We start from the raw sequence: 12,412 nt of genomic DNA on the forward strand, positions 1-12,412 counted from the left end.
CATCACTCAACTAACCTGTACTCTGGTCCTCAGAGATGAGTCCAGATGCGGAAAGTGAGACAACGTGATTAGGTCATGTGGTCAAGGTCCCACAGCCAGCAAGAGTGCCCAAGCCAAGCCCGCTGCCGTTGAACCGATCCCGACGCATAGAGACTCTACAGGACAGAGCAGAACTGCCCCGTGGGGTTTCCGAGAGCACAGGGTTAATCCCAGGCAGTCTAGCTCCCGAGTTGGTTCTCTTGTAATGGCCTCTGGACCACTACACTGTGCCACAGCCCTCCCAACGGTCTGCTCATGTCCCTTTTGGCCCCTTTCTAATCGATTTGCCACAGAGGAACTTCCCAGAGTTCTTCCCAAAACATAAATCTAACCACACCACCGCTTTCAATAACTTTCACTGTCTTTGAGATAAATCCCTTAAAATCATGGCTTACAATGTCTTACACTGTATCCCTTCCTCACGTCTCCCAATTCACCCAGCTCTACCCTTCTGCTTGCTCTCCCCGCTCAGTCATGCTGGCCTCACTTCCCAAGTCCTCTCCCACCACAGGACCTTTGCCTGTGCTGTTTCTTCTGTTTGGGCCACTCTTCTTTTCTCTCTTCACCTCGTAAAGGCACACTCACCCTCAGATCTCAGCTCCAGTATTACTTCCCCAGGAAGGAGCTTAGATTGCTGACTTGAGAATTCCCTTCTTTTCTAATGCAAGCATTTAGTGCTGTAAATCTCCCTCTGAGCAATGTTGAGGCTACATCCAAGAAATTAAGACACACAGCATTTTTCTGTTCAGTTTAAAATATTTCCTAGTGTCTTTTGAAACTTTCTCTTTAACACATGGATTATTTAGAAATCTTAATTTCCAAGTATTTGGAGGTTTTCCAGTTATCTTTCCATGCCTGATTTCTCATTTAATTCCATATGATCAGAGGCATACATTAATTCAATTCTTTTAAAATTTTTTGAGGTTTGTTTTCTATCTGAGGATACGGTCTATCTGGGTGAATGTCCCATGTGCCCTTGGAAAGAACATATATTCTGCTGTTTTGCGGTGAAGTATTGTATAAATGTCAGTTCGATCCAGTTTGCTGGTAGTGTTACTCAGGTCTTTTACATCCTTACCAGTTTTCTGTCTACTGGTTCCACCGATAACTGAGAGAAAGGCTTTGCCCGTTTCTCCTTTTGATTCTATCAATTTTTACTTCATGTATTTTGAAGCTGTGATGTTAGCTGTGTACACTTTAGGATTGCTGTCTTCTTGGTGAATCATCATTTTTATCATTATGTAATGTCCCTCTTTAGCTCTGGTAATTCTCCTTTTTCTGCAGTCAGTCTACTTGGTTGATATTAATCAGACCCCAGCTTTTCTTTGTAAGTCTTTATAAGGTACATCTTATTCCATCCTTCTACTTTTAACCTTCCTATATTATTGTATTTAAGGAGGTTTCTTTTTCATATAGTTGGGTTTCTTTCACAATGGTTTTAATTTGCATTTCCCTGATGACTTACTATGTTGAGCATCCTTTTTATGTGCCTAATGGTTTTTCATACATTTTCATTTTGAGGTGCCTATTCGAGTCTTTGCTTACTTTAAAAAACTGGGTTATTTATCTTTTTATTTCTTAGCCATCCTTGGCTTCTTCCTGGTTCTAGGGCAAAAGTGTTAAATATTTAAATACCATTAAGTTGGCTTTCCGTTCTTCTTCTTGCCCTTTTCAAAATGCAGGTGTTCCCCTCTGTTTCTAGTTTGTTGAAATTTTCAAAAATCGTTAGTGAGTGTTGAAATATATCAAATGCTTTTCTACTTCATTGAGATGATCAAATGCTTTTTCTTCTTAGTTCTGTTAATGTGGTAAATTACAGTGATCAATTTTCAAATGTTAAACCAACTTGAATTCCTGGAATAAACCTCAATTGGTCATGATACAGTATCCTTCTTATATATTGCTAGATTCAGTTTGCTAATATCTTGTTTAGGACTTTCGTTTCTACATTCACGAGGGGCACTGGTCTTCTAGTTCTTCTTTCCTGTAATATTTTGTCAGATTTTGGCATCACGTTTTTCCTGGCCTTTTGAACTGAGTTGGGAAGCATTATCTCTTCTTCTATTCTTTTGGAAGAATTTGTGTAAGATTGGTATTATTTCTCAAGTACTTGGAGGAATCCACCAATGAATGCATTTGGGCCTGGAGTTTTCTTGCCGGAAGATTTTAAATTACAGTTTCAATTTCTTTAACAGAGGTTATTCGAATTTTCTATCTTGCATCAGTTTCAGTAAATTATGTTCTTCAAAGAATTTATCAGTATAAAGTATTCATAATACCCCCTTAATATCTGTAGATTCTACAGTGATGTCTTCATTTTCATGTCAGATAATGATAATTTGTATTTTCTTTCTTTTTTAAGTTTATTGATCAGTCTTACTAGGCATCTCTCAACTTTATTAAGCTTTCCAAAGAACCAACTTTTGCCTTTGCTGATTTTCTCTTTTGTTCATTTGTTTTCTATTTAATTAATTTCTACCCTTATTTTTATTAAACCCTGGTGGCATAGTGGTTAAGTGCTATGGCTGCTAACCAAAAGGTCGGCAGTTTGAATCCACCAGGCGCTTCTTGGAAACCCTTTGGGGCAGTTCTGCTCTGTCCTGTAGGGTAGCTATGACTCGGAATCGACTTGATGGCAACAGGTTTGGTTTTTTGGGTTCTTATCTTTATTATTTCTTTTTTCAATTTTCTTTGGGCTTCTTTTTCTACCCTCTTCGGTTGGCAGCTTAAATCGCTGACTTTAAACTTTTCTTTTTTTTCTAATATACGCATTTAAATCTATAAATTTCCCTCTAAGCACTGTTTAAACTGTATCCCACAAACAAATTAATTAATTTTTTAAAGAGTTTTCAGACATTTTGTTTGATGCTTGGTAAAAAATATTCTCTTGAGAATCAGGGAGGGGTGGGATGGAAAAGAACATGAGGACGCTTTCTAAGGTGAAGGCAGCACTCCCTTTCCTGACTGGGGTGTTGGTTACACAGCTGTGTACATGTGTCAAAAATGCAATGCTCTGCATATATCTAAGACCTGAGCTATAAACAACAACCCAGGAAGCCAGGCATCAGTACCTTTGTGCAATGAAAGCCCTGTGCAGGTTCACAGAGGCTAACTGGCTGTTCCGGCATCGCACAACTTAGCGACTGACAGGAGCAGGGGTTAAGCGTAGGCCATCAGAACCAGTGTGGTCTAAACTCTAACACACGTTATTTCATACACATATGTACATACACGTGCATATATATATATATATGTATAGACAGAGACAGACATCATGCAATAGATTTTAAATATGTGGCATTAAAAAAACCATGTTTCCATCGTGGTGTGAATTTATTTAATTCCTCAGGAAGCTCACCTTATTACCACTCAACAGACAGAGGCGGACATGTCTGCTGAGAACCTGTATGCTCGTTCCTGGAAGAGGGATCATTTTACAACTCCACAGGGTCAGAACCAACGAAACACGGCTTGCTCTTGACCGAATCTGAGAAAAAAATTCATTATAAAAAAGCCTTATTTTATGAATTACAAAACAAATTAATTTTCCAAAATTATAATACAATAAACACATTTTTTGTTTTCTGTGATACATTCATCAATTTATATGTTATTCATATACTTGCAGCCGCGACAAAATCTGGAAAAGTTACGGTTTTACAGTAGCAACTACACTTACAGAACCTGCTTTAACATCCCACAGTAAGTCTCTGAAGGCCAGCTGTGACGGGGTGAGCTCCGGCTGTAAGAAGTAACTTGCTTGAAATTGATGCCCTGCAAAAATAATTTTTTCCTTCATTTTCTTACAAAAATTTGATGAAATTCAAAACTAAAACCCATGATATTCTGCTACAAACTGAGGAAACAGACACTCCAAGATCCCAAACCATTTACTAGGAACTTGCTTTCCAAGACAGATGCACCAGGACAGATTTACACATTAAAACATCAGGAGGAAACTCAAAGACATACACACACAGCTGATCTTCAAACAGCTTTAATAAAGACCTTAGAGGCTTTTGGCCAGTAACCTGCCCTGTGGTGAAGACCATCTATTCAAATAAAAAATTTGTAAAATGCACAAAGTCTATAATGAGCTTTTGGACATTTTAGAAAAACACAGAATCAGTAGTTTCACTTTACACAGAAGCATTTCTATACTGCTCTTCCACGCTGTAGTCACGAAGAGTACCTATTACCAACTCACTTAATTATTCATTTTCTACTCTGTACTGGGTTCTGTGCTAGGAGCTAGAAACTCCCCTGTCAATCAGAGGGATATGGCCCCCACATCAGCTTACAGCTGAACGAGAGAAACAATTGAAGAAAAAAAAAAAGCAGACAAGCAAATAAATGAAATAACAGCTGACTCAGAGCTATATAAGGTGGGGGAGTAGAGGGGCTCTGCATTACTCAAGGAAGGCATCTCTAAGAAGATGGAATTAACCCTAAGACCTAAAGGGCAAGAAGGAGCTGGGTATCTGAGGTGGGCTGGGGAGAGCTGCCTGGCTGAGGCCACCTCGAGGCAGCCCTTCCATAGGGTATACAGATGGGTATTCAGAAGATCATCCCCCGTTCCCCAAACAGGAGTCCTCTCTAAAGTGAGCTTATACACAAAAGCTGCCAAGCACAGGGGAGTCAAAGAATAAAAAAAAAACCAAAACACTATGAATGGAGGTAACTCTTCGGAAAATCTTACTGTTTAGAGCAGAGAAAAAGGGAGGCTTCAGCTAGACTGGGATAGGATTGGAGGGGATTGGTTCTTAAAGGCAGGAGGCATTAGGTGTGCAGGTGAGAATGGGGGAGGCACTAGGTGTGCAGGTGCCGCACGTGAAGATCGGGGAGGCATTAGGTGTGCAGATGAGAATGGGGGAGGTATTAGGTGTGCAGGTGCTGCAGGTGAGGATGGGGGAGGCATCAGGTGTGCAGGTGAGGATGGGGGAGGCATCAGGTGTGCAGGTGAGAATGGGGGAGGCATCAGGTGTGCAGGTGAGGATGGGGGAGGCATTAGGTGTGCAGATGAGAATGGGGGAGGCATCAGGTGTGCAGGTGAGGATGAGGGAGGCATCAGGTGTGCAGGTGAGGATGGGGGAGGCATTAGGTGTGCAGGTGCTGCAGGTGACGATGGGGGAGGCAGCAGAGACCAACAATACAGGAAAGAGCTGGTAACAACAGGAGTCATGCTTCTGAAAAGCGGGTAAGAGCTGGAACCCAGCACAGGCAAACAGACGGGCTCTGACAGGGCAGGGTCCCTGAAGACGTAAGATTCCCATCTCTTTCCAACACTCAGCTGGCTGTGGTACGGGTGTAAATACGCTAGTTACCTGTACTGTGACTGATTTGATTTCAAGACAGAATCGCTGTTATCTTTTTGGACTTAACATAATTTACCTTAAGATAAACGATAAAATAGTTGGCAATATGAAAGATTTACAAAACAAGAACCGCACATAACTTACAGCCTCAGGTTAATTTTTCTAATTTAAACTTTATTTTTTGTTTCGAGGACAGTGATTTTTAAGAATAGCCTATAACATTCTGTTTATCCTTGTGGTCAGGATGGCTCCCCATCAGATCACACTCTAGTCAGTGGGAAGGGGGATAGGGGCAGGAGAGGGCATGCCCCTTCCCTTCAATGTCCACACCCAGAAGTTACTAACGTTGCTTCGTTTTCCCACGTCCCAGAATTCAGTCATGTGGCCACACTCTTCCAGGACTGGTGAAGCAATAAATCAGAAGGAGACTTGATCCCTAACGTCCTTGACTGCTCTTGCCTGGACGGTCACTTGCCAGAGAAGTTTTTCTTATAGTTTAAGCCACTGTTAGAGAAGCCAGACCTACATCCTCATTAACTCACAGACAGTGGAATAGTTCACAGCTATTTTTAAGAATGAGTTAATCCATGTCTACTTCTTTGGGGAAAGTCCTTGATGTACAGACAAATAAGTGACAAAAAGGCAGCTCAATTTTTGAAAATGAGACAAACAAAAACCAACCTAGCCTACTTATATCTGTAAATGTTTGCAATACCACAGAAAAACACCTAGAAAATACTCTGATTACTGTAAGAGCAGTGGTAATTCGGGGAAGGGGACAGTGGGAGCCAATAATTAACTGTATTACTTCTCATTATATCACATTACTTTTGTACTTAAAAAAATCCCTGTGTTTAAAACTCAAAGATTCAGAATTAATGCTGGCTAAGACTTAAAAATAAAAAGAAAGAATAGCCTATAAATAAGAAATCCTCATCCTATTTATTTCATCAACTAGCAATTCACTACAGATACTATCTCTAGGATCTCTCCCATCTCTAAAATTAAAATTATATATACATATAATCTTTAAAAATATCATTAAGAATTTATTCTATAAGGAGAGGTCTTGAGAGAAAGAGAAAAGAGAAGTACCTTCAGTTAATACTCATATAATCTTATTTTACACACTCTTTAAAATAAAAGATCTACATTTAATATACCAGCCACCATACATCTGTAATAAAGAAATTACAGACAGACTTGAGATTTCTTCAAATATTCTGTTATAAATCCAAAGCCACTTGGTAATTCATCTACTATATCCCTTCCCATTAAAGAAGACTTTAAAGAATCTCCTTTCTACTGGGATCAAATGATATTTTGGCCTCAGTGATGACACTTGTTTTGGTTTAAAAAAAAACAAACTCATTGCCACTGAGTTGATTCCAACTCACAGTGACCCTATAGGGCAGAGCAGGACTGTCCCATACGGTGTGCAAGACTGTAATCTTCACAGATGAAGACTGCCACGTCCTTCTCCATGAAGCAGTTGGGGGCGGGGGTCGTTTGTTGCGGTTATGACAGACACAGTAGACTTGAACCTTGACTGCTCTACTACTAGACACGTGTTACCTTCCTCCAGAAGCTGGGCGAGTGTGGATGGCCTGAACCCTGCAGGAACGGCTCCCGTTGTGGCTAGCGCATCGATAGTGTTTATCTGCTGAAAATGGTAAAAAGCAAAATTGATTTGCCTGTTTTCGTTCGCATTTCCTCACCTCTATGATACTTCTCCTGACCACTATGGCGGCTATAGCCCCAAAAGGAAAACATAAATATGCAGACCCTAGTGGAAGAATACAGTAATTTAACCCCAAAATTCCTGAGAGGATGCCGTCACTGAGTCCTGGTCTCTCTCTAGGGCCTAATCCCCACGCAGTGTTCAATGTGCAGAGCTCTGCTCCAGACCAGCTGTTTCCTGTACACCCCTCATCGAGATGTACCTACTCCTATCCCGTTCCACAAAACACTGCATGTGAGACAGATGAGTTAATGCTGTAAGCTCACACACACTGAGGACCTAGTGGCTTTTTGTGTATGTGTACATGCACACACATACATGCATACACACACACAGAGTAAGGGGTCAGGAAGAACACTTCGCAAACTGCAAATGGTGACAACTTACAGGGTGGGACTGGAGGCAAAGACAGCAGAGCAGGGATTTTCATTTTGTTACGAAATTTTTTTAATGATAGGATTACAGGTAATTTTTGAGCTTTTCATCATTTTTCAAATATTAACTGACATTTAACATTGATCTTCACCCAAATGACAGGAAATTCAGGCAGGATCAATGTGAGATATTCCCAAGCCCTCAAATCACGGATGAGGTTACCTGCTCCTCTGACCCTGTAAGAAACGCTCCTTGGAGTACAGGCTTCCTAAACCTGACGTATGTCTTACGCTCTGCACTTTTGATGCTCTGTATCTTGTTTAGGAAACCGTGGTGGTGCAGCAATTAAGTGCTACGGCTGCTAACCAAAAGATCGGCAGTTCGAATCTACTAGGCACTCCTTGGAAACTCTGTGGGGCAGTTCTACTCTACCTATAGGGTCGCGATGAGTTAAAATCGACTTGACGGCAACAGGTGTGTGTGTGTGTATCTTGTTTAAGATCTAACACATCTCCTAAACTCTCCACCCTGTTTTGAATCTGATCTTAGTCAGGACTATAAGGTAATAAGATGTCATTGACAAGACAGGAGATGCCAACCTCTGAAATAGCTTTCCGAACAGCGCTCCAGTGAGAATCCGTTCTGGGGAGACAGAACACCAAGGTGAGTGCAGGGGTGGGTGATGCGGGTTCCCTTAACTAGCGGAACTTCATTAATAAGGGACAAAACACCTAATCGTCCGTCAGTTCTGAAAACATGGCAGCCTCTAGATGAAACCGAGACACACAATATCATGCAGTAAAAACATGACAAAATTAAAGTTGTGATGATCTTGAAGCAAAACAATAATACGAAAAGTACTGTTCTCAAGACACAAGTTGTCTCCATTTTAAGGAAGTCTTGAATTACATATAAAACAGCAAAAATAAATAATTAAAAAGTTTACCGAGCCTATTTTGATATCCTCTCACACTTCTTTTACCTCTGTTTACCTTCTGTTCCACCTGCTGTTTCGTTCACCACCTCTACATCTTCTTCACTGCCTTCTTCACTTGATTCTTGGCCTTTTTCTTTATTACTGGGCTGAAAAATCATTGAAATATGAAGTGCTTTATACTAAACGCAAAAAACAACTAAAAAAAAAATACCAGCACTTTCAGAAACAGACCTAAGTGTAGTCAGGAATTTAGTATATGAGTGAAAAAAAAAAAATCACCAGGGAAAGATTCTCAACACATGATATGATAACCTCGTTATTGGGAAAATTACAAGGACTTAGGTAGAGGTCAAGTTTAATCAAAATAAATTCAAGATGAAATTTATTCAATGCAAAAAAAGGTTAAATAGAAATAAAAGAATTATAAAAGTATTAGAAGAAAATAATCTTGAGATGGAGAAGTCCTTCTCAATTATTACATCAAAGCCAAAAATCATAAACAGAAATAACACTGACAGATACAGCTACATAAAAAATGTGAATGTCTGAAAGACAGCAAAGAAAGTTTATCCGTCACAAATTTCAAAGGATTAATATATTACTATTAAGATATTCCAAAAACTAATATATCAGTAAGAAAACTTTTTTTTTTTTAATCCCTTAGAAAAATGGTCAAAAGAACAGAAAAGGAAATCCACAAATGAAAAAATATAAACGGTCAGGGGGCAGATGAAATGATGTACAGTCTCCTCAGCAGTACAGTAAATGCAAATAAAAACAGTAATGAGACTTTTTGCCAGTCACATTGGCAAAAATTAAAAAGACTGATGACAGCCATCACCGGCAAATGTGTGGAGAAGCAAGCACTCTTGACGCCACGGGTGGAAGTATAAATCGCCACAAATTTTCCACAAGGCAATATAAATGTATAAATTCTTTATAATAGTCAGCTGATCAAAGAATACAGCATGCTTTATTAAAAATATAAAAAAGTTATGAAGGAAAAAAAAAAAGAATAAATACCAACCTCCAAGTAGGTTCTGGGGACAAGACCTTTATTTCCTTTGGTGTTCTGAGCAATCCACCAGCCATCGGGCTTCTTTTCAATTATCAGGAGAATCTCCCCCTTCTTAAAGCAAAAAAATGGTAAAAATTAAAAAAAAAAAACAACAATCACGAGTATATTTCACTGCCAATACTTCAAAATATAAGCTGAAGAAAAGGTAATATCTTTTCTTAATCCATTATTTATCCCAATTTTTATCAAAAGCTTCCTCACACACTACCTCTACACCAAATATGGCCATAAATGGATTATTTATTTCGGTTATTTAGCTATTTTAACACACACTCGAACCATAAATTCAAATAGGAACCATCTTTCACAATTACTTTTAGGTGCTCAAAACGTATTCCAAAAATTCCGTCATTCTGCAAAATACTTCCAGAATCTATCTATGGAAAAAATGTTTTCAGAAGCAGTATATAAGTTCCCAAAGTTAAGCCCCATTTTGAAGCAAAAAATATTTAAAGCAAAAAATTTACCTAGCACAATTTACCCACCTAATTCATCAGATATGTTTTGAATAACACTTGTCCATTTAGAAAAATATGATCCATCTTTATGAAACGGAACACATAAAGAACAATATCCTAGGCATCAGTGAGCTGAAATGGACTGGTATCTGCCACTTTGAATCGGACAATCACATGGTCTATTACGCTGGGAATGACAACCTGAAGAGGGATGGTGCTGCATGCGTCGTCAAAAAGAGCATTTCAAGATCTGTCCTGAAATTCAACGCTGTCAGTGACAGGATGATATCCATCCACTTACCAGGGCGACTAGTTAATACAACTATTATTCAAATTCATGCACTGACCACTAAGGCCAAAGATGAAGAAATTGAAGATTTTTACCAACTTCTGCAGTCTGAAATTGATCAAATATGCAATCTGGATACACTGGTAATTACTGGTGATTGGAATGAGAGAGTGGGAAACAAAGAACAAGGATCGGTAGTTGGAAAATATGGCCTTGGTGATAGAAATGATGCTGGAGATCAAATGATTGAATTTTGCTAGACCGATGACTTCTTCATTGCAAATACCTTCTTTCACCAACATAAACAGAAATATTATATACATGGACCTCACCAGATGGAATACACAGGAACCAAATTGACTACCTCTGTGGAAAGAGATGATGGAAAAGCTCAATATCGCAGGCAGGGCCAAGATGGTGGAGTAGTCGGATGCTTCCGGTGATCCCTCTTACAAGAAAGACACGAAAAAACAAGTGAAATGATTATATGTATGACAAGCTAGGAGCCCTAAACATCACAGGCAAAGTCAGGAAACTAGACTGAGTGGAAAGGGAAGGGAGAGGTGGTTCAGAGCCCACAAGGAACTGCCAGACCTCACTCGGCGGAACTAGTGCCCCTCAGGCACAATCCCCTGGAGTGACTGCAGTGGGGCTGGCGGCAGCATCCGGGACGCGGTTGCCTCAGGGAGAGACAGCGAGCAACCCAGTCTACTTACACCTTCAGAACTAGAGGAGAACAGCACTCTCGGCAAAAGCTAAGTACTTGCATTTATTTTACTGTGCTCCTAGTCCCCAAGCTGGCTTCAGTGGCTGTCTATTTCCCTGGGCCTGAGATAGGTCCTGCTGCACACCCTGCGCCATTTTCCTGGCCTTGGAGAAGGAATAAATTAACAATTGGGGGAAAAGATAGTCTGCTAGCTCCACTAAACTGGGGAGCTCAGGACAGAAGCAGCTCCTGTGCAGGCACAAACAGTCCATGGATTTTGAGTGTCTTTCACCCCTGCGTGGACCTGTGTGGGCCCATCTCAGGATATCAGACCTTTGCTGGCAGACTGCAATGGTGTATGTGTCTGAGATCTGACTTTAACTGTTTCAGCTGTGCGGTGGAGAGGTGGGTTTTTGATGTTTGACGCCACTCTGCCTATTAAACAGGGTCCTCACCTACCCATTATCAGGGGCCTGAGGACTGGTGGCTCTATCAATGTCACCTAGCCACACACGAAAGGGGTCCAAGGTTAGGTGGGACCTCCCAGTCTTTACAAACAAAAGCATCGGGTGCCCATGCTGCAGAACCCACCCACTTGTGCGCTCTAGGGAAGAGGGACGCACTTTCCTCACATACACTCGGGGGACGGTTGTCACACCCCTGCCTTGTTCAGAGCATGACCCCCTACTGCAACCTGATACCTGTGCCTATAGCAATCACCCCTGATCCTCTAGGATCATAGGACACAGCCTGTACCACACACTTGATAACCAACTACCTGGACACCTGAGCTGAATTATACAAGAAAAGTGAATGGACTCCTAGGCTCATATACCTGGTAACAGTTCTAGCCATCTTGTGACAAGACATTAGAGCTTTAAATGCGAAAATAATCAAGCCAGATCACTCAAGCAGCCTATTTGGGCATATCAAAACAAAACAAAGCAAAAAGCTAGGATACAGTAAGCAAACATAAAATAAATAATACAATAACTTATAGATGTCTTAGAGACAACAGTCATTATCAAATCACATAAAGGAGCAGACCACAATCGCTTCAACAAGCTCTCAAAACAAAGAAACAAGGGATCTTCTGGATGAAGGGGCCTTCCCGGATTTACCAGATGCAGAATACAAAAGATTAATATACAAAACTCTTCAAGACATCAGGAATAAGATCAGGAAGGAGACCAGGCAAATTGAGAAAAAGCCAAGAACACACAAATAAAGCAGATGAAGAAATTAAAAAGGTTATTCAAGAACATAATGAAAAATTTAATAGGCTGCAAGAATTCATAGACAGGAATCAGAAATTCAGAAGATTCACAATAAAATTACATAATTAGACAATTCAATAGAAAGTCAGAGGAGTAGAATTGATGAACTGGAAGGCAGAATTAGTGAGATTGAAGATAAAACACTTGGCACCAATATATAGGAAGAAAAATCAGATTAAAAAATATTAAAAAATGAA

General features: G+C 40.1%; 1 protein-coding gene across 6 annotated transcripts in view; it reads right to left on the reverse strand.

The window, feature by feature from the left end:
* Positions 1–12,412, reverse strand: part of NPHP1 (nephrocystin 1) — a 92,857-nt gene that overhangs the window by 39,681 nt on the left and 40,764 nt on the right. For 5 of the 6 annotated variants that reach the window (XM_049857632.1, XM_049857629.1, XM_049857631.1 and 2 more), the window contains 6 exons: positions 9,435–9,536; positions 8,453–8,553; positions 8,070–8,112; positions 6,930–7,017; positions 3,719–3,813; positions 3,398–3,526 (listed from right to left, as the gene is read on the reverse strand). In XM_049857632.1, coding sequence (XP_049713589.1) covers positions 3,398–3,526; positions 3,719–3,813; positions 6,930–7,017; positions 8,070–8,112; positions 8,453–8,553; positions 9,435–9,536 — 558 coding nt within the window. The remainder of the gene's footprint in view (positions 1–3,397; positions 3,527–3,718; positions 3,814–6,929; positions 7,018–8,069; positions 8,113–8,452; positions 8,554–9,434; positions 9,537–12,412) is intronic. The other variant, XM_049857630.1, reaches the window with a different exon arrangement.

This window comes from Elephas maximus, chromosome 17 (genome assembly GCF_024166365.1).
Source record: "Elephas maximus indicus isolate mEleMax1 chromosome 17, mEleMax1 primary haplotype, whole genome shotgun sequence".
NCBI lineage: Eukaryota > Metazoa > Chordata > Mammalia > Proboscidea > Elephantidae > Elephas > Elephas maximus.